Source organism: Mauremys reevesii, linkage group 3 (genome assembly GCF_016161935.1).
Source record: "Mauremys reevesii isolate NIE-2019 linkage group 3, ASM1616193v1, whole genome shotgun sequence".
NCBI classification, from domain to species: Eukaryota; Metazoa; Chordata; order Testudines; family Geoemydidae; genus Mauremys; species Mauremys reevesii.
Window position 1 is genome coordinate 148,293,467 of NC_052625.1, and position 26,927 is coordinate 148,320,393.

Here is a 26,927-nt window from a genome sequence, read left to right on the forward strand (position 1 = left end):
ACAGTCTAATCCAAAATATTGTTTATATAGTGCTGTAAATGTATATAATATTTAATTAGTAGACTATACTAATAGAATTAGTAGAATATACCAGGAACCAAATCCCTGCCCTGAACTGTTGTCTAGCTATCGGTGAAACGCAAAAAGTCCATAGCCTGTTTAAACATCCATAACAACACGGAAATGCCAGCAGATCGAGGGACGTGATCATTCCCCTCTATTCGACATTTGGAGCACTGTATCCAGTTTTGGGCCCCACACTACAAGAAGGATGTGGAAAAAGTCCAGTGGAGGGCATCAAAAATTATTAGGGTTCTGGAGCACATGACTTATGAGGAGAGGCTGAGGGAACTGGGATTGTTTAGTCTGCAGAAGAGAAGAATGAGGTGGGATTTGATAGCTGCTTTCAACTACCTGAATGGGGGTTCCAAAGAGGATGGATCTAGACTGTTCTCAGTAGTACCTGATGACAGAACAAGGAGTAATGGTCTCAAGTTGCAGTGGGGGAGGTTTAGGTTGGATATTAGGAAAACCTTTTTCACTAGGAGGGTGGTGAAGCACTGGAATGGGTTACCTAGGGAGGTGGTGGAATCTCCTTCCTTAGAGGTTTTTAAGGTCAGGCTTGACAAAGCCCTGGCTGGGACGATTTAGTTGGAAATTGGTCCTGCTTTGAGCAGGGCCTTGGGCTAGATGACCTCCTGAGATCCCTTCCAACCCTGATATTCTATGAAGAAAAGAATCACAATTGTCGTCGTCATCACCCCCACCTTATATCAGTTGAATGGCCAATATTGCAAAGCATGAGCAGGAATAGTGACTCTGCGTACAGGATTTATAGGCCATGTTGTCAGAAATCCTTCAGCTTCACCTTCGTCATTACCATGTTCTTTGCCTCATGCAGAGCACTGCTGCAGAGCTCAGTTCTGTGAAGGACTGGATGTCCTATTACTTTTGCATGACCTCTCAATGGCTTACCTCGTGCACAATGTAAGCAAAATAATTCTGTTGCATTTTGGGCCTTCTGAAACCCCTCTGAGGAGGAGAGGTCACCTGCCATAATACATAAAAGAACACAATACAGCTAATAAAAAAAATGGCATATGCCACAGACATTACTTATGCCCAGTGTGAGCAAGATAACATTGCTAAGGAACCTTAACTTTTTCAAACTTCATAAGTTCTTGATAAACTTTCAGAAAAGAAGCTTAAATGAATTCACAGATTCTAAACCATAATGCCTATGTTTCCGGTTGATCTAGCTGAAATATGGTGGGAAAAATACAAATTGAATTATACCTATTATTTTACTAAAATAGCAGTAATTGGTTGGTAATACCAAACCAATCTTTTATAGACTTTGTCCAATATCAAAAGTTGATTTTCATACTAAAATATCTGATCATTCTGCTGAGTATATTTCAAATTTATGATGACTTAATGATATGCTACTTACATTTAGATATAATTATTTTTTTAAAACTTTGTGTCCGATAAAGACATAACACCATTAAATCTGCACAGTTTCATAGGTGCATTTCCTCTTCCTATAATACAAGACATTCCAAGTGTTGTTACCTAAATAGAGAGCTCAATTTTAATTTCCAGACAGAATTTCAGTAGGTCCTACATCTGTAGTAAGGACTTAATCTCATGAATCCTTTCTTTGACCAGAAAGAAATCTTTAATTTAAAACAAAATATTTCCTGATACTCACTTTTCTTTAATTAAATTAGTAAAAATAACTGTAGGGGTATCCAAATCAGTTCTGGTTGCTCTTTCACTTGAAAGTTTACCATGTGTAAACTTTTTATCATACCTTAAATTGGTGGCATATGTTCTAATAGATATAGATTTAAAAAACACTAATTTTAGATTTGAATCAAGACTGCTAATTTAATAGCCCAAAGATCTCTCTGAAGAAGAGTGTCTGTATTGGAATATATATTCTCAGTGGTGATAGAATAACCAGTGGATCGAGTTGTCAGGCGTATAGGAAAATTAATGGCTTGATCCTGCGCTATTCGAATAAATGGGAGTTCTTCCATTGATTGGAATGGCAGCAGGATCAAACCCTAAGTGCAGTTGTGGAGCTTGTACTAGTAACCAGCAACTTCCACCCTCTAGGTGGTGCAGAGGTTCAGCAGCTACAACTCCAGCCTATCAGGTGGCATAGTAGACTAGACAGAAATCTCAGAATCAATCCTCTAGAAGTTAACCACTTTTTCTAACCAAATTTGAATCTGTTGATTTTGAAAGGGACTGCTACCAAGTTGAATTTTGATGTTTAGACCCTCAAACCTGCAGATATATATGGCCATCAAAATTCACCAGACATGTTTGATATACCAATGATTTGTGCATGATCTTATCATTGCTTCTATTAAGAGAAAGGAGAATACATAAATCATGGTTTCAACACCTATTGCACCCTATTTGACTTTTTATAGCTTTGTCATCTGTATATCATAATATTAGAAATGAAGTTAATCAAACACAGAAGTTATATTCCCAAAAAAGGTGAAATCATTTTTTCAATTTCTTGCATGCTTAGTATTTGTTGTATAGTATGTAATGCTTTGTAGTTTGACCAGAATTAAGATAGACATTCTGGCAATGGTATTTTTTTACAAACAGAGCAACAGTAGTTAGCCAAGGTGGTGGTTTATGACACTCATATTGGTTACAGCTGAAGATAAACTGGTAGTAATAGAACTGGTAGTAAGTCTCAACAGATCAAACCTAGGGCAGGTCTACACTAAGGGCGGGGGTCGAACTAGGGTATGCAAGTTCAGCTACGTGAATAGCGTAGCTGAATTCAAAGTACCCTAGTTCGAACTACTCACCCGTCCAGACGCCGCGAAATTGATGTCCGCGGCTCCAAGGTCGACTCTGCCACCGCCTTTTGCAGTGGTGGAGTACCGGAGTCGACCGCGGCGCTTCCAGAGTTCGAACTATCGCGTCCAGATTAGACGCGATAGTTCGAACTCCGAGAAGTCGAACTCACCGCGTCGACCCAGCTGGTAAGTGTAGACTAGCCCTTAGTTTCCTACAGTCTCCTCTTCTTGATTCTTGACAAATAACACAGAGAAGATGGGCATGAAGTCAGTGAACAAGGATTGCATAGAATAAGGGAGGCAACAGCCATTCGAAAGAAACTACACAATGTCATATACGGTGAGGCCATTGACAGAACTGAGTTAATCATTCATTCAGAACAGGCAGCATCAGTTGTGTGGCACAGAAATTGCTATGCCCAATACACTGACAAAGGCAAAATCCAGAGGTTACAGAACACAAGAGTATCTGCAACTGATTTATCATGTGGCAAGCTGTAGTTTTCCCAATAAAAACAGTCAGTGTCCATAATACAAGACAGTCCAGTTTTGTGAAACCTATGAACTGGAGATGCTGCATGTTTTGACAAGACATGCACCATAAACAGAAACTCATCTCTGTCACTACATTCAAGATGAGTAAACAGATAATTGGGGCAGGTGTATTTGACCCACAAAATGAGTGTTCATTTAGCTGGAGTAAATGACTTCATAGCTGCTGACTTGTTACATCCTGTTTGAGGTTGATGATGAAGAAGAATGAGGGCACCAAAATTACTGATACAGCATGCATTGGCTTGAAAGTGAGCTTCAGCATGCAACCATCTGAGGTACAGCATCATTACTGCAATCTTGTAAAGAAAACTGGCACTGCAATTCCACACTGCTACATAAGTCATAGATCATTTAAGGACAAACTCCAAGCTCATATTGGAGACTTATTCCAGTTTCTTTCATTGTCTGATTGGTCTCCTGCTGAGAAACAAACACTCTTAATTCCAACCAAGTATAAATACATATACAGCTCACTAATGATTCTTGCCAAGATGATAAGAAAGCTGTCTTCATTTGCAATCCCCCAGGAGACATATTTCTGTCACTGGGTACATGTTACATTTGAAATTCTAGGAGATACTTTGTCACACCCTGGCCACAAAGGTTTCAGGGTCAGTGAGGATGATGTCTGCTTGCATTCCAGATAGCCTGCACATGTTCCTCCAGTGCTGTATGAAGATGATGGTAATAAAGAGAACTCTGAGAAACAAGAATCAATGAAATGCAAGGTGCTTAGTGTAGCTCAATATTTTGTATATAGTGTGAGTATTGGCAGGAAATGGACACTATAAAGCATATTTGTCTTGGGTGAACCCTCCATCAGGCAACAAGGTCAAAACAACTTGTTCAGATTTTCCATAAGACTAGCCACTGCAAAGGTGGGCACAGCCCTAGCAGAGAAAACCCTACACAGTATGGAAGCTGAGAATGATTATGATATTCCTTCCAGCTTGTTCTCAGGATTTTTTTTTCTCTATGCAGCCACCAATACTGACACAAATTATGCGTTTTCTGGGTGTCAAAACCAAAATCCATGCAACCCAAGTTACTGCTTTGCCCCATATCGGATGTTGAATCATTTAAAGCCATCAAATAACAGCACACTTTAATGTTGCTGATGCAATTGACACAAACCTATTAGCCATTGTAAGAAATGGTAAAGCTAAACCAGTATTCATGGACCGTGTTTGCAAAGAATGATACTCTGAATCTGAAGAAAACTGCAAAGCTGTGATGCAGGCAAGAGCTTCTGATTTGGCTTTTATTGTTAAACATCAAAATGAGACCCCAAGATGTGGGTTTCAGCCAGTTGCACATGACAGCTAGCACTGGATACTGGCCAATCATTCACGTGCCTGCCCAAGAGCTAGACATCCTCAGTGCTGTTGTACAGAGATGCAAATGTGTGTCAGTGCTTGGCCAGCAGTATGTGGTTCTAAACGTTGATGAAGCTCTGTACTGTCAACTGATGGAACTAAAAAGGACACACCAGGGTACAGAGAATGGCTTATTCCAGATTAGGTGGCATTCATATCTCAGTGAACTTTCAAAGACGTATAGGCCAGCACAGGCTTGAGGGCTAGCAGATGACTGTATTGAAAGTGGAGTTCTTGGACCAAATCATCAGAACAAGCTGTGATGTCAAATAACATGCCAGGGTGACGCAGGACTACAAGCAATGTTTCAAGCATTGTGTTGCCTACTTCTTCCACAACTCTTGGACCTTATAGTAGCACATGATCAAGAGCTTAAAGAGGATATTGTCAAAGCCGATCAGTTACATTCTTATGGTGAGTTCATGTCACTTCATCTTTGTAATTCACAAAAATTTTGATATCCCACCTCCACATTGGTGACCAGTTGAGGTGAAGATAGTAGGAACTTCAGGTTTTGGTGTTGATACATGGAAATGGTGGCCCTACTGCTCATGCTCCACCATGCCCAGAGAGAAGGAAATTGGGAGCTGCATCTCTTCACCTTCAAATGTGTGATGTCATTCTTCATGAGAGATGACCACACAATCTATGCAAGTTGGGGTACCATCTGCACTGTAGAAATACATACACTACCACCTGAAGTGCTCAAGGAGTTCCAGCAAGGGAACTTTATTGTCTAGAAATCATGTCAGAAGTTCAACCAAATGGACCTTGATCAGACCCATAAGTGGCTTAATGGCATAAGAAAGAAAGGAGGTGGAATTATAGGCATTACCAAGATTTGGTCAGCCGCCAGCAGATGAGCCTGTCTTACAAGCTGAGAGCCCATATTGCAGCAGACACCAAAGCCAAGTTCTACGTTGAATGACCAGTTTAGTTGCAATGAGTCAAGAAAGGCAAGAAAGCAACGTGACAATGAAGATGAGGATGCACTCTGACTAATACTTCAAAGGCTCAAAGTTTTCTCTTGGGAGGAACCACCCACTTCATTGCAAAATATTTCAACAAGAAATCTGGCTACTGAAGCCATGCAAAGCACACTGTTGAATGCAAAGATCCTAAGACAAGTACATTTGGACAGCTTTGTGGAGAAAGTTCATAACATAAGAGGGGATGCCTGGACATGTACACATTCATGTGTCACTGACAAAAAATAATGCTCCAACTTTTTTCTGCGCTATATGGGGTGAGAAAAGAAGTAAAAGGAAAGGCTTTAACCATGAAGGCAGACAGAAATATTCTTCAGTGACTAAACACAGCCTGTGAAGCAAGCAGGACTGTGAATTTGCAATAAAATTTGAAACATGAGTTAATGCCTGTTCCTTTGATATTGGCAGTCTAAGAACAGGCACAAAAGCAATACTGGGCAATGTAATGACAGCTAATGTCCATTGTCCACCAACAGTTACCCTGAGCCCATTGATGGTAACAATCAAGGGGTTTACTGTTCTTTAGGAGCAACTCCTGTTTCAGATCTGACAAACTCACTACACCAAATAAACCACTTTCATGGTATTAATCCATGTCAGGTAAGGTCTCTAATGAAAGCTTGTAACTTATCAATACTCATAAACACTGTGAGATGTGTGTATGGGTAATAGCTAAGGAATAATGCAATAATATTGAAAATTAGGTCTTATGGTTTTGGAGTAAAATTGAGTCACATGGGAACAGTATGTCTGAGTGCCAGCCGTGGCTATCTGATTATGCAGTATATTACTTAATTGTCCACCTTTTCCCCAAGCAACAGAAGTTATTGGAAAGCTATCAAAGGTTTCCCTCAGAACCACTTGCAAGGAAAATATGACTCGCTATCGATGAATAAAAGTAAAAGACTAATTCATTAGATCATAGGGTGGAGAAACACACTCTGGAACCATTCATTGAGGAGGTACCTGGATGCATGGGTGTGTTTCATGAAAAATTGAATCCTAACTCCTTGGGGTTGCAAGCACTGCAAAAGACTCAACTGTGTGGTGAGAATCTACTGTATAAGATAGGAAAGGTAACTGTTAATAAGGCCCTATTTTGCATTTTATGATATTGTTTTGTATGTCACCATTTGTTTTCATCACTCACACTTGTTTCTGTTTGAATCGCTGTTCTTTTGGAAATAAAATTCTTTTTGTTTCATTATAATTGAACTCAAGTGTTGTGTGTGTTACAGGAGCAGTAGTTTTAGGTAAAACTGGTGAACTGGGGTACACTGTTTCTTTGGGAACAAGGATGTGGGATTTGATCAGGATCTGGATTCCACAGGGGGACACTTTGAAGGACTTGGGGGCTGGGGTATATCTACCAACCCTGCTTCCTGCAGGTTGACAATATAGTCCAGACGAGAGTGCTTGAGTGGCTAATGGGCTGGTTGTGTTAGCCATAGAAAAGCCATCCAGAGCCAAAACATTGGAGACTTTGCAGACACATTTGTAAAAATAGTACTTAAGAGTGGAGAAGACTTCCACAGTATAGACGTTGTGTTTGACAGGTACTACCAGGACTCTGTTAAGGGTGGTACAAAATAAAAATGCTCAAGAGGTACAAGACCCATGCAAGGAGTAGCGGAAGGCATATATGTGCCTCTTCCAAGTAACTGGATGAATTTCACTGTGTTTTCAGAAAATATTTTTATCTGAGCAGCTAATGACACAAGGATCACCTGATAAAATTCTGGCTGGTGGCTTTCAGGATAAGGCTGGAGCATAGGGCTCAACAGCAACAGTTCACACCAACTGGTGCTCATGAGGAAGAATGAGACACAAGAAAGATTTTACACCATGTCCACAGTGATGCTGATGCCAACAATGTGGTGATTGCAGCCAGGGACACTGATGTGCTTATTCTTTTGCTGGCATACTATAACAAAATGGCAGGTAAACAGTTTGGATGAAAGCTGGCACATCAAAGGAACCAAAATATTTTCCTGTTCATGCCATTTGTGAGAAACTACAGAATGGACCCATTCTGGAAACTCTGCTCTGGAAACTCTGGAAACTCTGCTCCCATTTCATGTCCTGACTAGTTATGATGTTACCTCTTTTTTTTTTATCGCTGGACACAATAAGACAACTGCATGGAAAGTGTTTCAGCAACACCGTCAGCTTCTAACGCACCTTGGACAGGGTGTCGTGCACTCGTAGAAGGTCAAAAGTGCAAAAGAGTTGATTTGTCAGAGGTAAGACTGGTCAGCTGTCCACAGTACTGATAAAACACATGCCATTTTGTTCACATGCTTGCAATTATCGGAAGCTATACCCCAACAAATGGTGCTCTTTTCTTCCACATACAGAGAGCTCATTACCAGGCACTAGTTTGGCACTAGACAGGCCAGCTACCGAAATCTAATTCTTCCTCCTCCAAATACACTGGGTTGAAAACAGGAGAATAGAGGTCTGGTGCCACAGCTCAGGTCATTGCCACCAGTACCAGCGACTGCCTGGAGACAATATTCTGTGGCTTCACCAAAGGGTGCAGAAGTCAATGTTGCAAGAACAGGACAGCACAACTTGTTTATACAGAAGCATGCCAACGTAGAAAACTGGAACAAGGTTGTGTACCTGACTCTTCGTGTTTACGGACAGTATTATGAAATAAGTAAATGTCATAAGTGACCTAATAAGATGTTGATTCAATCTGCCAAAGTTTGTGGAAATAGTACATTGATACGTGTGCTTAACTTGTGTGCATTAAAATGTTTACTTAATATTTAGTCAGGAAAATCTATTCAGTTGTTTTAAAAACAGGTGTTTTCGGAGTACGTGGTGTATTTCTGATAATTGAATCAGCTTGCACGCTTTTGTGTCAAAGTGCAAATGCTCAGATGAACATCCATGTAAAAATTCTCTTTCATGGTTCTATAACATACTAAAATATTTCTAGTACCTCTTGCAAATAAGAAACTGAAATTCGGTAGCTTTATAAAAAGATTGTGCATATTTGATTACTTTTCTTACATCCTACAGCTCATTATGATTGAACTGAAGGATGTTAATCCCAAACAAAAAAGAAATAAAGACATTTCAGCGATTTCTGTTTTGTTTCTTTGCTGTCTTTGTAGAGGCCTTTATACACAACATACAGCTTGGTAACAACCATATTTGGATTCAGCACACCCTAATTATCTTTAAAAGACTTGTTACCAACTTTTAGCAAAACCTACTTCTTACAGTTAACTTTTTTGAAAATCTCACTAATCTAGAGTACGCAGAGAACCAGTGCTGGGATTTGAGAATTTTACCCAGAGAAAACATTTTCAGCAGCCTTATGGGACCTCTTCAAAATCCTGCACATTCCTCCAAGATATGTATATGAACTTCTATGCCCACATTGACTTTCCTCAAAATCTGAAAAAATCTTTTCTATTTTGTGTTACACTACGGATTTGAGAAACATTCAGCTAACACCTTACATTGGAACTTTTTCAAAGAAGGGAAGCTACACGTGAGCAGTGTTCCCCTGTTGATGTCTGTCCAGGCAGTGTCTTATATTTCAATATGCATTTTCTGCTCCCATTTTATCTTGTTGTCTTGTAAATATATTACTAAACTTGTCTAAATCTGAAACATTTTGTTCTTTCTGTTGCTTTTGCCTTTCCAATTAGTATTTTTACTAGTTTTGAAAACAAGGTGAACGGATTAAATATATGCACAATTTAATGCAAATGTTTGGTGTAGCAGGATTTACAGTAAAAAATAAAAATAAAATATGAAGCAGAAGGATCAGGGGATAGGTGGTCATGTAGAAGGGGAAAAGTAAGTACAAAACCAAATGTGAACTTTATGAACATTTTAAGGAAGAGTTGACCACGTCTTTGTGAATCTGTACTGCTTGAGTCTCGTACAGTATACAACAACTTTACATTGCCTTCAGCTGAGAGCAGTTTTCTCTCATGAAGAATAGTCTTTGAGTAATTCAGAGGGGTTTTTGGATCAGGCTATGATGTATGGGTTGGCAAATAATAATAAATAATGTTTTAACCTTTTTTCTGAAAGTGATAGCAACAAAAAGTGCAATTAGGAGGCATGGTACAATAGCTGGGCTATAGTGTTTGGTACTGTTAGAAAATTCAAGTATATGAGAATCCGCAGGATATTTATCCCCTCTCCCCAACACAATGGAGGTTTTTTTGTAACCTCTTGTAAGTATAAAGTGAATTTAATTTAGACTGAAAAACTATTAATATTTCATACATAGGCAAAAAGAGATGAAAGAAGAATCAACTTTTTGCCACATCAGCAGTGTGTCCTGCTTTGCAATTAAATTTAAAGATAAAGACCTGAAATTTTCAAAGGTGCTTCAGAGAGAGAGCGATAACCACAGAAATCCCATTAAAGTTCAACTCCCTTAGAGGCTCTTTACAGCATTTACAGCATGGTCTTTTCAAAAGTTATGAATTTCCTCTTTAATTCTCATCAACTGAACAAATTCCTCAAATAAATTAAAATTAAGCATCTGTTTTGCTGGATTCCAACCTCCAATTCTCATTTGATCAACAGAGACTGGTTTTGTTCTTTCTTTGGGCACATAGGCTCCTCTAGTCTATTGGGGTTTACAGGGAGCTATGGGTTGAGGAATTTGGGGTCATTGGTTGTGGGGATAATAAATAGTTTGCAATTTTGAAATGTGCTATTTTTGATGCTAGGTGGCCTATAGTGTGAAGTGGTCTAGGACAGTTATCTTTTGAATAAAAGGTATTTCTCTTTTTTGGCATTTCTAATAAGTGTGCAAGTGCCTAGAACTTGAATAGGTATTTTTAATATAAAATAAACAAAATAATGTAAGTAACTGCAGATTACAAATTAAATTTTGGATTACAAGATTTTAAACTCTTATAAAACTCCATAAGAAGGAAATGTGAGTTAAAAAAAACAACAACCTCTCCTTCACAGTATATACAGTATATTTATGATCTCATAAAAGATACTCCTGCAAGTCCTCTGTAACCAGTAATTAGAGTTCTTCTGAAGGGAAAGCAGGGAAAAGAGAGATTCCGCTTGAGAACCCTGTGGTGTATTGGGGGTTCTTTTTTTTTAATTTCTGCCTTTATACTAAATAAATATCCTTTCAAATGGAATGATAAACATAGTATGTGATATAAAACTATTCAGGCATGAAAGATGTGTGTGTGCGCACATGCGCGCTTGTTTTGGCAGCAAGTATAGTAAAATTAGAATGAAATAGGACAAAATTAGCGTGGTACCTATGCAAGGATGACATGCAAATTCATGAAGCATTACATACTTTCAGATTAAACTAGATGATCTAATGGTCTTTTCTGGCCTTTAAACTCTATAAAAATAGTTAGGCCCTGTCTATGCTGGGCATTTTCACTTGCATAGCTACACTGGTGCAAATCTCAGTATAGCTGCACTACACCAGTGTAAAACAGGCCTTGTACCAGTGCAGCTTACCCTGGTTTGGATCTGGTGAAAAAACCTACTACTGACAAGGCCTTAGGTTAAAATTGTTCATGTGAACATGAAGTCATCTTTAGAAAAGCTTGCAGTGTGCAGAGGTCATGGAGTTGGATCTGTTGCTGACCCCTTAATCTTAGGCAGTAATGTAATCTTTCTGAGCCATCTGGTGTCCTAACAGGCTTAGATTTGACTCATATGAAAGCTCCCAGGAAAGAAATTTTATAATAAGAATAACATTATTGGTTTAGAGAATATTTAGTACTATATAATGTATATTTTTATAACTAATTATTTTTATTAATTGAATTATTTCATTGTTACTCTTTCTGTTAAACTTGATATTAAGAAACAACTTTTATCAAAAATACAACTATCAGTTAGGTCCTAGATTTTTGGTGCTTTACAAAGCAAGTTTAATGGTGCCTATCTGTTCTTGATATATTACTTAATTGAACAGAGCATGGATATGCATGCTTTCCTATCCCCATCTCCAAGTGGCTGCTTGACCTTGGACAAGCAACTTAACATTTCTTTGTTTCATTTTTTCATCTATAAAAATAGTGATAGTACCTCAATCCTTAGGAGTATTGGGATAATTAAAGACTTTACAGCACTTGAAACCTGTCAACTTCTTTGTAAGTGATAAGTAGTAGCAAAACTGAATTATTTATAGCTGTTGAGCAGAGCATGCAACTGATACTTTCTACTTATGTAGCACCCTTTAGGTGGGGATTTTGAGTTTCTGTTAAAAAAAACAACTGGGTAGGCATAGTCCCATTGAGAAATGGGGAATTGGAAGCAAATACCACCCTGGATCTTTCAAATTCTTCATGCCTTACAGGAAGGGAATGTCTTTTAAATGGATTCAGTGTTGTTCAATTGAATTCACCTAACAAGACGTGAATAATCTGCAGGACAGGTTGAATGAGTGACCTGTCAAGGTCATATAGCAAGCCTACAGTGTGCTGGGCATAGGAACCAGGTTGTCTGACTACCAGACTTCACTTTTACTTCCACACTCTGCCATCCACATTAATCTTCAAACACTGCTTCTTGTTCCAGTGTTTCTTTAAGAGCAGTTACTGTACTACAGTGTCATCAATGGGTGTGAGGCCAAGCCTTGCTGTGGGAGTTAAATATATGACTGCCTGGCCCAGAGGCAGAAGTGCTACTTATTGAGCATTATGTATCTTAAAAATTATTTTGGCTTGTCCATATATCCGGGAACTCCCAGCTCTGGTAGTCTTCTTTGTTTATTTCTTTCATCTACTCTCCCTCTCCCTCTTATGACAGAAATTACCCAGTTTTGCCTCTGTTCATATAACTAATGAGTCTGCCTTACCTCCCTAGCATCTGCATTGGTTTCAAAATATATGCAGAGATGATGAAGCATTCAGCAGTTAATATGCAAAGCATGCAGATTGGCAACAGTAAACTGTGTTGTTACCCTTCTGGGAGCTCACTGACTCTGCAGTGCAGAACTGCAGTTTTTGCTCCTGTGATGCTTTCTCTTCCAACCTTTACCTAACCTGAAATGCTCACCTCACTATCCAGGGTGTGACTTGATGGATCCAGAGGCAATTGAGACATCCCCCCTTGCTCCTGCTCAGGTTGGGGAGGGAGACATCCCCAAGCAGAAACAGCTGGGGCAGTGCTACATATCCTCCTACTTCCTCCTTCGCCTCCTTACTCCGTTTATGTATTTGAGGGGGAGTGTGCAGCTCCTCCCTCTCTTTACTTCCACCCCCCATGCAGGGGGGGCTGTCCTACATGGCTTCCATGTAATGGAGCCAAATACACCTACCACCACTGGACGGTGGAGCCATCCTGCCAGGGAGGTGGAGGAAAGGGTTGCTTCTGCTTGCTTTTTACTGCAAGGAGCTCTTGCTTTCTGCTGGCCTACTGCCATTTTGACTCTGTTCCGGCCCTTCCAGGGCCATTTTAATGGACAGGGTCCCCAAAAGACATGGGAGACCTTTAATTATGAGCTTACATATTTCATCTTCCATTTTTTATTTATGGAGCCCTCACACATATATGTATCCTGTGTTCATTACTGTAAGAGCAGGAATTTCTGTTCACGATTTTACATATTTATTTAATAACACTTGCAAACCCGTCCCTTGAAAATGGTTTGAGCATTTTTGATATGTGGCCTGACTGTTTTTAGATGAATACTTCAACTACAATTTGAATATGTCAATTAATGTATGTACCACTGTGTAGGGTGACCAGATGTCCCATTTTTAAGAACAGAAGAATGGCCATACTGGGTCAGACCAAAGGTCCATCTGGCCCAGTATCTTGTTTACCAACAATGGCCAATGCCAGGTGCCCCAGAGGGAGTGAACCTAACAGGTAATGATCAAGTGATCTCTCTCCTGGCATCCATCTCCACCCTCTGACAAACAGAGTCTAGGGACATCATTCCTTACCCATCCTGGCTAATAGCCATTAATGGACTTAACCTCCATGAATTTATCCAGTTCTCTTTTAAACGCTGTTATAGTCCTAGCCTTCACAACCTCCTCAGGCAAGGAGTTCTACTAGTTGACTGTATACTGTGATCTGGCACACCAATTTAATTCAGAAGAGCAATATCAAAGAGATGTTCTTCAGCATGTGGTGGCAGTTATAAAGTTTTTAAGTGCTCGTGGGTTTGGCTTCCATGGCCAGGATGATGTATTAGAATCTGAAAGCATTAGAAATGATTTTGGGATTTTGGAACTAATATCACAATTTGAGTCATTTCTGGCTGATCACCTAGCTATATTTGTACAGAAGGGGAAAATTAAGCCCTCCTATATGTCGTCAGCTGTCTCTGACATTCATTGAATTGATGGGAATGGTAATTAAAAATACTATAGCAGCAGAATTACAGTAAGCCAAATATTTTTCTGTAACTGTTGATACAACTCCTGATGTAGTGCATGTAGACCTGCTCACATTCATCTTCTGATTTCTGAATTCAGAGGGGCATATAATTGTGAAATTCATTGAGTTTCAGCTACCTGAGAACCACACGTGCAAATGGCCAAAGCTGTGGTGGCTATGATAAAAAAATAAGTTTTGGATGTGTCTGTCTGCTGTATGATAATACTACGTTCAGTCGGAGTCAACAGTGTTAACAATTGCTCAGATGCAGTCATTTTGGGGGGGTTATTCAGTGACTCTATTCTTTCTGTTCTGCTTCAACATATTGATGGAACTCCATTTCCACAACATAAATACTGATACTAACCAGAGATTGTTGATTCAGAAGTCTGTCAGATACTTAGTGGTGTAATTGTGCCGATTCTACCAAGCCATTGTGTCAAAACTATAGCAGTATTCAACAAGCCTTGGAAGGTCTTTCAAAAAATATAAATCAATCTCCTGACACTTGTTTATATGCAGCTTATCTTCAGATGAAAATGGAACAATTGGAGACAGCTGTCATGGCACTCTTTTGGACACTGTGCTGCAGCAGTTCAAACTGACCAGCACCCAGCTACAGAAGATGGACATAGATCTAAGTGTTGCTGTTAATGTACTGTGCTCCCTGGAAACATTTGTTGGGATATTATGTGACCAGTTTGAGGATTTTGAATTCAGTGCAAAGAAAATGCATATGCTACTTCTGAATACAGTATATTCTACTTATTAGCAATCCCTCGGTTGCCAGAAAAAAGTTGCCATTATCTGGCAGTTGCTAATAAGCGAAAGGCAGGTTTGCGAGGCTGCAGCTAGGGAAGGAATTTCTGGGAATTGTACAATATGGTAGCCTTTATAAAATAGTATATTGAACCCATGTTCAGACGTTACAAAAAACTACATCCTTGGTTGGAGTAAAATCCAAAGAAGTCTAATGCTCTGATGTTGCCAGATGTTTAATAGTTAAATCATAACTGACTTCTCCTAACCTATGATTCCACTCCTGCTGTATATAACCCAGAATTCAGGGCATTTTTCGGAAATGGAATAGAAACTGCCAAAAATGCTAGTCATATCTTCCATTTCTTCCTCACAGCACATTGATGTAGTTAACTTTAATTTCATTCAATTATTTCTTTAAGAATCATTAGGATCTTTGTTCCTATATTGCAGATAGCTGGTGCTTTATGGTGGTACTATGTCTCAAAAGGAATTGAGTACTTGGACACAATATTTTTCATCCTGAGGAAGAAATTTAACCAAATCAGTTTCCTTCATGTCTATCACCATTTCACTATGTTCACCTTGTGGTGGATTGGTATCAAGTGGGTTCCAGGAGGACAAGGTGAGTGAACTGTCTTTTTTTCTCTTCAGGCAATATAGACATAAGAGTGAGAATCAGCCTATTTGGAATTAATAAAGAAACCAGTATTTCATGGAGTTAACTGAATACTATATGATAAGTCTATTCAAACAGCATCGGATCATAGCAGTTACATAGTGTAACTTCCTTCTGTGTGAAATGAGAAGGAGGAAGAGAGAACCGAGCTGTAGTTTTATGAATTGCAAAACACTTTACTCACAAGTATCAAATGCAAGACTGAGATTCCATTTTTACAAATTCCCTCTTTAAAAAAATTGTCACCCTACTATATGGAGCAGGCAGATAAATTTGTCTCTCTCACCAGAAGTTGGTCCAATAAAAGATAATACCTCACCCACCTTGTCTCTCTAATATCCTGGGACCGACACAGCTACAACAACCCTACCTAATCTAACATTTTGCAGCTCCAGAGAACTAGGAATCAGAACTATGGGCCAGTTTCTTCCCTGTTACTCCAGTCTAAATCCATTGAAGTTAATGGAGCTATTCTGAATTTTTACTAGAGTAGAAATTGGCCCTATATCTGAGTTTGGGGTTTGTTTTGTTTTATAACAAAACAAGTATCAAATTCTGAATAACTCATTTGAAGGTTAGCAATAAACCCTTGTCAACTAGTTGTAGAAGCTTTATAATTATGCAAATCTATAATTAACGTTCTTTTCCTTTCTGTTCTTATAAATTTCACATCAAGGAAATCTTACTTCCATTGTTTTCTACACACCCTTCTTTTCCTGCATTGTTCCCCTGTGTCATGTCTTGCTTTGCCTTGTCTCTCTCAAATTCTGCTGAGGCAGAAGTTGGAAGACAATGTCCCATTCTGTTTGTAAAGGGCTGTAAAAATAACTATAAAAATAATTTGCAATTATAATCCATGTAGTCCAGACTAAAATTAATCCTTTGTTAAAATATTCATATAATGTATTAAAATGTATATTTTGGATTTTTTACACACTCATGCACTATATTTATATTAGAATATAAAATGTGAGGTTATATAAATATTTCAGCCCAGGTGGTTAAATCCCCAGTCCAGCCTTAGGGTGAGAGGAATCCTGGGTTCACTGCACTTTCAGTCATTACTGTTCACTGTACTCATTACATGAGGTTTGTAGCCATTGAATATGTGCAGTTTGTAGTCCCAACTACCATTTTCCAGTGAACCCCTTATCTTTTAGCACCTTATAGTTTGATCTTGTAAGTTGCTGAGTATCCTCAACTCCCATAAACCTATGCAAGGGGCCATTTCAAAGCTCAGCTCAACTCTGTGGTCCAGTTGTTCAGTCTATACAATTCCTGGTTCCAACAGAAGAAATGCAGCAAGTCTGTGTTGTGGCCCTTCTACAGCAACAGAGGCCTGGCATGGGGTCAGGATTTCACCCAATATAAACTAGGATACATGTCAAGTTGTTACAAGATTTCTTTGTGTATATCTGTTCCACTGTTTTCTAGCAGATGACATATTGCCTACATACCAGCAGGTCTAAATTTTCTATCAGAGTGCCAATTCACAATAATTCATAACGACAACGAATAGTCATGGGGTCAGGGAAAGAGGTGAGAATGATTCTATAGCCTGGTGGTTAGGCCACTCCCCTATGATGTAGGAGACCCAAGTGCAAGTCCCTGCTCCCGATGACTGTTCATTTCTCCAAAGTAATACACCTTTAACAGAAGAGATTGAGTAAGACTCATGCCATAATATCAGGACACTCTCTTGAGAGATGGGAGAACTAAATTCTAATTCTTTCTGCTTATTAGACAGACAGGAATTGAACTAGGGTCTCCTACATTCTGAGGGAGCTGCCTAACCACTAGGCTATAAGGGAGGCTAACTTCTTTATCCTCACCTCACTTGCTCTTCCTCAAGACCTGCAAGGTCATTCACCAGTACCAGCAGCTGCAAAAGTGACACTGAAAAAGTGGCAGGCATGGATGTGCACAGCAAAAAGGGAGTGGGCTCAAGCATGTTATTTAATGTTGCTTTGGGGCCCACCCAAAAGACTTTTCCAAGCATCAGCAGGGGGGCAGTAAAAATGTTATAAAAGCATGTGAGAAGTTTTTCAAAAGTAAAAATTCTTTACATGCTATATTTTGAATGAATCAATTTTTGAAAATTCAAGTTGACAAGTGTCTCTTTAAGGTTGAGGATTTTCAATTGAAACTACAGGGAAATCCTACAGTCCATGTTGCCAAAAAAAGTATTACTCTCTTGTAAGGGATATCCTACCCTGCAGAGGAAATTACCATGAGTTCTGGCAAGAAAAGACACCCTCTCCTGCATGACAGTAATCCTTTAGGCAATGTTAGCTGTGTAGCAATGTGTGATTTGCTGTTTGGAATCCTAGGCCATCACTACTTTTGCAAATGTATAGTATCTTTTAAAACATGCATGTATTAATTAATGTAGTGCAAGCATTAATTTTTTTAAAAGATTGAAGTATATTTACTATCTAAATAATACTTTTCATAGAATCACAGAACTGGAAGGGACCTTGAGAGGTCATCTAGTCCAGTCCCTTGTACTCAAGGCAGGACTAAGTATTATCTAGACCATCCCTGACAGGTGTTTGTCCAACTTGCTCTTAAAAATCCCCAATGATGGAGATTCACAACCTCCCTAGGCAATTTATTCCAGTGCTTAACCACCCTGACAGTTGGGAAGTTTTTCCTAATGTCCAACCTAAACCGCCCTTGCTGCAATTTAAGCCCATTGCTTCTTGTTCTATCCTCAGAGGTTAAGAAGAACAATTTTTCTCCCTCTTCCTTGTAACAACCTTTTATGTACTTGAAAACTGTTATCATGTCCCCTCTCAGTCTTCTCTTCTCCAGACTAAACAAACCCAATTTTTTCAATCTTCCCTCATAGGTCATGTTTTCTAGACCTTTAATCATTTTTGTTGGCTCTTTTCTGGACTTTCTCCAATTTGTCCACATCTTTCCTGAAATGTGGCACCCAGAACTGGATACAATACTCCAGTTGAGGCCTAATCAGCATGGAGTAGAGCAGAAGAATTACTTCTCGTGTCTTATTTACAGTAGTCCTGCTAATACATCCCAGAATGATGTTTGCTTTTTTTGCAACAGCGTTACACTGTTGACTCATATTTAGCTTGTGATCTACTATGACCCCCAGATCCCTTTCCGCAGTACTCCTTCCCAGGCAGTCATTTCCCATTCTGTATGTGTGCAATTGATTGTTCCTTCCTAAGTGGAGTACTTTGTATTTGTCCTTACTGAATTTCATCCTATTTACTTCAGACCATTTCTCCAGTTTGTCCAGATCATTTTGAATTTTAATCCTATCCTCCAAAGCACTTGCAACCCCTCTCAACTTGGTATCGTCTGCAAACTTTGGAAGTGTACTCTCTATGCCAGTATTTAAATCATTGATGAAGATACTGAACAGAATCAGACCCAGAACTGATCCCTGCAGGACCCCACTCATTATGCCCTTCCAGCATGACTGTGAACCACTGACAACTACTCTCTGGGAACAGGTTTCCAACTAGTTTTCCCACCACCTCATAGTAGCTCCATCTAGGTTGTATTTGTTTATGAGAAGGTCATGCAAGACAGTATCAAAAGCCTTACTAAATATATTGACTTACTGAAGTCAAGATATACCACATCTACCGCTCCCCCCCATCTACAAGGCTTGTTACCCTGTCAAAGAAAGCTATCAGGTTGGTTTGACACGATTTGTTCTTGACAAATCCATGCTGACTGTTATTTATCACCTTATTATCATCTAAATTTTTGCAAATTGATTGCTTAATTATTTGCTCCATTATCTTTCTGGGTACAGAAGTTAAGTTGACTGGTCTGTAATTCCCTGGGTTGTCCTTATTTCCCTTTTTATAGATGGGGACTATATTTGCCCCTTTCCAGTCTTCTGGAATCTCTCCAGTCTTCCATTACTTTTCAAAGATAATTGCTAATGGCTCAGATGTCTCCTCAGTCAGCTCCTCGAGTATTCTAGGATGCATTTTATCAGGCCCTGGTGATTTTAAGACATCTAACTTGTCTAAGTAATGTTTGACTTGCTCTCTCCCTATTTTAGACTCTGATCCTACCTCATTTTCACTGGCATTCATTATGTTAGACGTCCAGTCGCCACCAACCTTTTTGGTGAAAACCGAAACAAAGAAGTTATTAAGCACTCTGCCATTTCCACATTTTCTGTTATTGTCTTTCCTCCCTCAATGAGTAACGGGCCTACTCTGTTCTTGGTCTTCCTCTTGCTTCTAATATATTTGTAGAATGTTTTCTTTTTTTTTCTTTTATGTCCATAGCTAGTTTGATCTTGTTTTGTGCTTTGGCTTTTCAAATTTTGTCCCTACATACTTATTAATTGTTTATATTCATCCTTTGTAATTTGACCGAGTTTCCACTTTTTGTAGGACTCTTTTTTGAGTTTTAGATCATTGAAGATCTTCTGGTTAAGCCAGGGTGGTCTCTTTCCATACTTCTGATCTTTCCTATGCAGTGGGATAGTTTGCTCTTGTGCCCTTAATAGTGTCTCTTTGAAAAATTGCCAACTGTCTTCAATTGTTTTTCCCCTTAGACTTGCTTCCCATGGGATTTTACCTATCAACTCCCTTAGTTTGCTAAAGTCTGCCTTCTTGAAATCCATTGTCTTTATTTTGCTGTTCTCCCTTCTACCATTCCTTGGAATCATGAACTCTACCATTTCATGATCACTTTCACCCAAGCTGCCTTCCACTTTCAAATTCTCAACCAGTTCCTCCCTATTTGTCAAAATCAAATCGAGAACAGCCTCTCCTGCTGTTGAATACTATCAAACAGTGCTTTCTACTGAAAAGTTTTCAGGCCAAGATTTTCAAGAGTGAGTGCCTAAAGGTTGACATTCAAGTTCATATTTTAAGGACTTGTCTACACATGTTTCCTAATGAAGTCCATATTTGCGGTGCTACTTCTGGTTAGGTTAACCCACAGGAACAAGGCACTCTTATTCTGAAATAAGAATGTCCACACATGGAGTTAATTGGGAACAACGCCATCGATACTTAAGTCCTTAGACACCGTGTAAGTGGTTCTGGTTTTCAGGATACTGTAATTCATTGATGTTAATGGATGTTGCTGGGTGCTCAGTTGTTTTGAAAATCATTCTATGTATTTGGGTGCCTAATTTTAGCCATCCATAGATGGCAATATTAGCCTAAATGTAAAGAATTATTAAATGTTAAGGGCAATCCTGAAATATCAGTGCTATTATTTTAACATTCTTTTTTTTTTTAACAATAGATTGTTAAAAGTGGTGTATTGCATGTTGCAAACACCCATATAACTTTGCTCATGTGAGTAGTCCCATTGAAGTCAGTGGGACTACTCACATGACCAAATTACTTAATGTTGGTACATGTTTATAGGCTCAAGCCTACATAGTCAAACTTGTCCAACGGACAAAAGATGTGGATTTCATCTTAAGTTCAGTTTTTATGCATATTACTATTTAGTGCTGACAATACATACAAGATTGTAAGTACAAAATGTGCCAATTTTATTTTTACTGTGTAATAACAAAAAAAAATAGAGAGAACTTTTTGGTTTTCATGTTTAAAAATAACACTATATGGATTTTTTTTTATATCTGAACAGCTTTTTTTGGAGCCCAAATCAATTCTTTTATTCATGTTGTTATGTACATGTACTACGGATTAGCTGCCTGTGGCCCTAAATTTCAGAAATATCTGTGGTGGAAACGATACTTGACCATATTACAATTGGTAAGTAAAATCTCTCTCTAAATTTGCTCTGTCTGTCTGTGTGTGTGTGTGTGTGTGTCTCTCTCTCTCTGTGTCAAATGAAACGTGTACCAGCCAAGCACGAAGCTGGATGGCTGTCATTTATTCACAGATCAAGTCAGAAGCTGATGTAATTTTAGAAGTGCAATGGACTTTTTAAATAATTACACATAAAATTGCTCTTTGATTATTCTTTAAAAGAGTCAAAATATGCAATTAGCCAATAATAGTAATTAAACTGTTATTTTGCTTTTGCAAAATAATCAAATCTGATTATAGCAGCATGACAGAAATAATGAACACCTGATTACCAGGAGGCAGTTATACTGTGGAACTATTCTGTGCCCTTAACGTAATCATTTATTTCAAAGGAAAAGACAATCACTGTAAAGTTTGATATTGAATCTTATTATTTATACAGCAGCACATGCTAGTGCAGACTGTAGTTAAGGGTCTGATGACGTTTCCATTTGTTCTTTTTACATTTTTAAATGAATTTTAGTGTTAGTGAAACAGCATTGGTGATTGAAGCATGTATTTCAAACCTCAGAGCAGGTGCAACACACAAAGTGATGACCATTTCCTAATGGTGCCCTACTGAGCTATTTCAGCTCTGAACTACCAGGGATCTCCTCTAAGGGGAGAAAGCCTTTAGGTCTATTCATTTCATTATAGAATCATAGAATCTCAGGGTTGGAAGGGACCTCAGGACGTCATCTAGTCCAACCCCCTGCTCAAAGCAGGACCAAACCCAACTAAATCATCCCAGCCAGGACTTTGTCAAGCCTGACCTTAAAAACCTCTAAGGAAGGAGATTCCACCACCTCCCTAGGTAACCCATTCCAGTTCTTCACCACCCTACTAGTGAAAAAGTTTTTCCTAATGTCCAACCTACACCTCCCCCTCTGCAACTTGAGACCATTACTCCTTGTTCTGTCATCTTCTACCACTGAGAACAGTCTAGATCCATCCTCTTTGGAACCCCCTTTCAGGTAGTTGAAAGCAGCTATCAAATCCCCCCTCATTCTTCTCTTCTGCAGGCTAAACAATCCCAGTTCCCTCAGCCTCTCCTCATAAGTCATGTGCTCCAGCCCCCTAATCATTTTTGTTGCCCTCTGCTGGACTCTCTCCAATTTACCCACATCCTTCTTGTAGTGTGGGGCCCAAAACTGGACACAGTACTCCAAATGAGGCCTCACCAGTGCTGAATTTCCTGGTTTCTCAGACTGTCAACAAGAGTGTCCTTTGGTTCCAGCTGTGAATTATGGGTTTTGTGTTGTGTGAACAAAAATCCATAATGTGCTAGACGGAGTCCACTTACTCTTTCCACATAAACTACCAAACAGCAGCCAAGAGGTAATTACTTGCAATCACTGTTGGACTGTGGCATATAATCGGGTAAGCGATAAGCAGTCACTCCCGTTTTCATTTTTTAATGTCACAGATCAAAGATTTTTCTTAGATAATTTCTTCTTTGCCCAAACTTTGTCTTTTCCCTTGTACGTGATGATAGCATGTATTGTATTAAATTATGATCTACATGCTGTGTTTTATATAATAAATCTTTTAAAATATATAGACCAAAGGTTCTATATTGTATACTACTTTTTACAGTAAGTACCCGTGCGCCAATCCATGTCCATATTTTTTTTAATCATGGGGCCTCAGAACAGAAAAGTTATTCTGTATTCCTTATCAGCTTCAAAATGTAGGCTTGAGTTAACTGGCAGATGTAATATTTTAAAGACTTTTTCCTGTTGATTTTATAGGCCTTATCTATGCACAAACTTGCACCAAAATAAGTGAATCAGTTTTAATACACACCTTTTGTTAATTCAGTGCAAGTCTATGTGTGGACACTCTTAATTCAGTCAGAATAGGATATTTGTGTTCTGAAAGACGTGTCCACAAGCAGACTTGCACTGAATTAACAGACAGTGTAAATTAAGACTCATTTAATTAGTTATTTCGGAGTGAGGTTGTAGGTAGAGCAGCCCATAGCCAGGCCTTTTCAATAGTTGTCTCTGTCTGGTAAATAAAAATAGTGGTTGGAGCTGAGGGAAAGGAAGAGCTTTTTAAAATAATTGTATTAAATTTAAAAAGAATTATTTGTAAGCATTGAAGGCTTGACCTTCCTCAGCAGTAGAGGGAGGGAATAGCGGGGAGTGGAGCCATCTTTGGCAACAGGGTTTGGAGGGTATCAGAAGTTGAGGTGCCCATGTTTATAATCAGCATATGCATACATTGTTTTGTGACCAAAGTACTGGTTCCTAGAGTACTGAGACTTGTATGGCTGCTGTGCAGCTTTCCATGATCTCTGACAGATACTGTAAAGGAACAGCTGTCTAATCTCTAGGAACTTCCTTATAAAACTTAAAATGCTGTGAATGTAAATGTTTTACTACTGTTTGTATTTGTTAGTGTAGGGAAATATTGCAATTATATATTACTTATGTAAACCAGGAATTGTGTTTCACAACAGACAGTTTTTTCTTTATAATTAATACGTTATTGTACTTTCAATAAAAGTTGGTATAGTCAAACTGAACATGGCATCAAATGGTTTACTATGCAATATTTTCTTTTTTTCAGATTCAGTTCCACGTGACTCTTGGCCACACAGCCATGTCTATTTATATTGACTGTCCCTTCCCTAAATGGATGCACTGGGGTGTAATGATCTATGCTGTCACCTTTATTTTCTTGTTTGGTAACTTCTACTATCGGACATATAAAATGCCCAAGGAACCCATTAAGAATGGCAAAATAGTGAATGGTGCTGTTGCAAACGGTGTAAACAAACTAGAAAACAATCTAGTGGTGGAAAATGGAAAAAAGCAGAAAAAGGGAAAAGCAAAAGGAGAGTAACTTATCCAGGCCTTAACCATTGCTGGCAGTGGGGAACCTCCAGTTTGGTTTAAAAAGAAAAAGATAAAAAAAAGAAACATAATGTACCAATTAACCCTTAGGTTACCGAAGAGCTAGAACACAGATATTTTCATTATTTATGAAGATTGTTTTAACAAAAATACTTCAAGTTAAATTTCTGTTATAATTATGTAATTATCAAGCATTTGATGATCTCTGTGTAAACTTTTAGACCACGGATGCTGGTGAATGTAAGAAAGAATTGCAGTAAATAACATGTTTTAGGAGTCCAAAGGTTAATATTACCAATGATCCAGAGATTTGTTGAAGCCCACATTTCTATGTGGAAAAAGGCAGCTTTTGAATATTTCTGTTTCTGCCAGAAATTTATTAAATTCCAAATTATGATGTATGTTTTTATCTGAAAATACAAGCTCTCATTATTAATTAGAGATATCTCAAGACACAGTTATGTTCACAGTTATGAACAGAGTCTGTTGACTTATCAGACTCCTTTTGTTTTGATTTAGTGTCTGCTACAATTTTTCTTCGATTGTGGAAATATACCTACCTCTTAATCTGTTGAAAAGAACATTTAACATTAAATAACTTTAATTTCTGAAATATGCAGTCTTCTAATATAAATGTCAGTTAATGCTAATTGGAGAAAGAAATTGCTTTCCTGAAAAAATACATTTTCACCTGTTTTGTAGAATTATCATCTGTCTCTTTCAATGCAAGCTTGGAATGGTATTTTGGATGTGATTCAATGGGGAGAAAACTTTAAAAAAATATATTTATATGAAACAAAGTACATCTCATAGCCTAAGATAATCCATCTGATGTAAGGTTATTCTGCCTTGTCCCCCACCTGCATTAAACCCATGGTGCTAACTCTTATAACACTCAAAATGATTGTATGGTGTTAAGGTGAGGGGGAACATACTTAGAACTTAATCCTTCTTTTGCAAATGCTACATGCATTCGATGCCAGTCATGTTTAAATAGAAAACAGGCACACTTCATCAGGAGAGAGAATCTGCAGTTAAAGTATGTCTTTACAGCAAATACATTGTGGGTATATTCTGGAAATATCTACCCATAAGTTGGTCTTGCATCTTAGTATTTTGATTATTGTAGACTACACATCTGGTATTGTTTGCAGGCCACTGCCTAATGCAAATGATAGAGGTAGATGGGCTGGCATTCCTCCAATATTGCTGGCTCTTGTCAGTCTAAGTTCTGGGGTTGCTCTGCCTATCATTCCTTAGTCAAAACAGTTATAAGAAGACAAAGTCTTTTTATATAGCACTTCACAAAGATTAATTTTTCCTTCTGTAAGGAAAGCATGGCAGTATTTCTTATTCCTTTTCTGTTTAGCTGGATACTGAGGCATGGAGAATTGTCACTTGTTCCAGCTCACAATGAATATGATGCAGAACTGGGACTAGAACATAGGTCTATTAACTCCTAGTTCTCTGTATAGACCCCAAGAGCTGTCCTGCTGGTTCCCAGATACATTTCTGACATTTGTGGTTAAAAACAGGTGTATCACTAGTCAGCTCTCTTACCATTTTTAAAGTAAAGAATTTATAAGAAGTTCTGTCTGTAGAAGTTAAAATATCCAACACAATTTAAAATTTTCAACTGTTATCCATCCACCCTATAATAAACAATAGGCAAACAAAACCAACACCTTTTCTGTTACTATGTTTCTATCCTTCCCCATTTTACCGAAACCTCTCTCTGTATCCAAATATCAAATACCAAGATAGGAATGCAAGGAAGAGAACTTGAGGACATAGCCTGTAGTACTGGAAATAGGTTAAATTGGAAGTCAGTTCTTCAGTAGTAAGCCCTCTTCCTGCCCCCAAGCAGAATACATGACAGCGTACTGGATGGCTAGAGGATTGAAGTTTTATTGCACTGGAACTGCATTAATTATCCTATTAGCTTAGTCTTGATGCTTTCCAAAAAAACTCTGGATTTGTACAATGTATATTTCTGTGTAACAATAGTCATAAAGCATGTGGGAGGGGAAAGGGGTCGAGGTCTTTCTCAAACAAATCTGCATGTTTTCTCCCTACTTCTAGTAAACTAGCATTTTGGCTTGGATGTTTTTATTTCCTTTCTTTTTAAGCCAAATTAAATAAAGTGATGCATACATGTAACATCTTCTGGCTCCTAAAGAGCCTTTTGCTAAATGTTCTGGTACAGGTTCTGCCACATCTTTGAAATAAAAATTTCATCTTGCATGTTGACCAGTATTTGGGAGCCAAATTCCCACTTACTGCATGCATCAAAAATGCACATAAGGATGAAAACAGCTGAAGCCTATGGCAGGAAGTTAGGCAAATCGTGCATTGGAATTTTGGGTCTAGGACATTGGAATTCTGGGTCAGCTGGTGCTTATAAATGGGGAGCTTGCTAGAGGTAAAACTACATTCTGGGTGAATCCAGGTGCAGGCACAGCTCTTATGTCACTTGGGCTCACAGGCAAAACCAGTTATAGAGATCTTTCCTGGCACACTGCTATATGTAGAGTTTACCAACACTGTCACTGAGGTAGCATTGAGCTCACAGCATCCATCCTCTGCTACAGGGTTTTCCTTGATCCAGTTCTTGTCTATTGATGCCCATATGATTCAGTCCTGCTTTGAGCCTGAGTATGATGTCTCTTATTGGTGGAGTGTTCTGCAGTTTGACGAATGGCATAGCATGTCTGTGAGTGGAATACTTGTACTTTCTTTCTATTCCTT

The 26,927-nt window shown here is 38.6% G+C and overlaps 1 protein-coding gene and 1 non-coding gene across 5 annotated transcripts in view; both read left to right on the plus strand.

The window, feature by feature from the left end:
- The window catches only part of ELOVL4 (ELOVL fatty acid elongase 4), a 69,847-nt gene extending 43,476 nt beyond the window's left edge, over nt 1-26,371 (plus strand). For 3 of the 4 annotated variants that reach the window (XM_039531566.1, XM_039531568.1, XM_039531567.1), the window contains exons 4-6: nt 15,325-15,496; nt 21,155-21,282; nt 23,893-26,371. In XM_039531566.1, coding sequence (XP_039387500.1) covers nt 15,325-15,496; nt 21,155-21,282; nt 23,893-24,168 — 576 coding nt within the window. In that variant the 3' untranslated portion in view covers nt 24,169-26,371. The remainder of the gene's footprint in view (nt 1-15,324; nt 15,497-21,154; nt 21,283-23,892) is intronic. The other variant, XM_039531564.1, reaches the window with a different exon arrangement.
- LOC120402470 lies at nt 10,963-11,066 on the plus strand. The gene has a single exon (XR_005597251.1). It is a non-coding gene; the product is annotated as a U6 spliceosomal RNA (small nuclear RNA).
- Nucleotides 26,372-26,927: the final 556 nt, after the last annotated feature.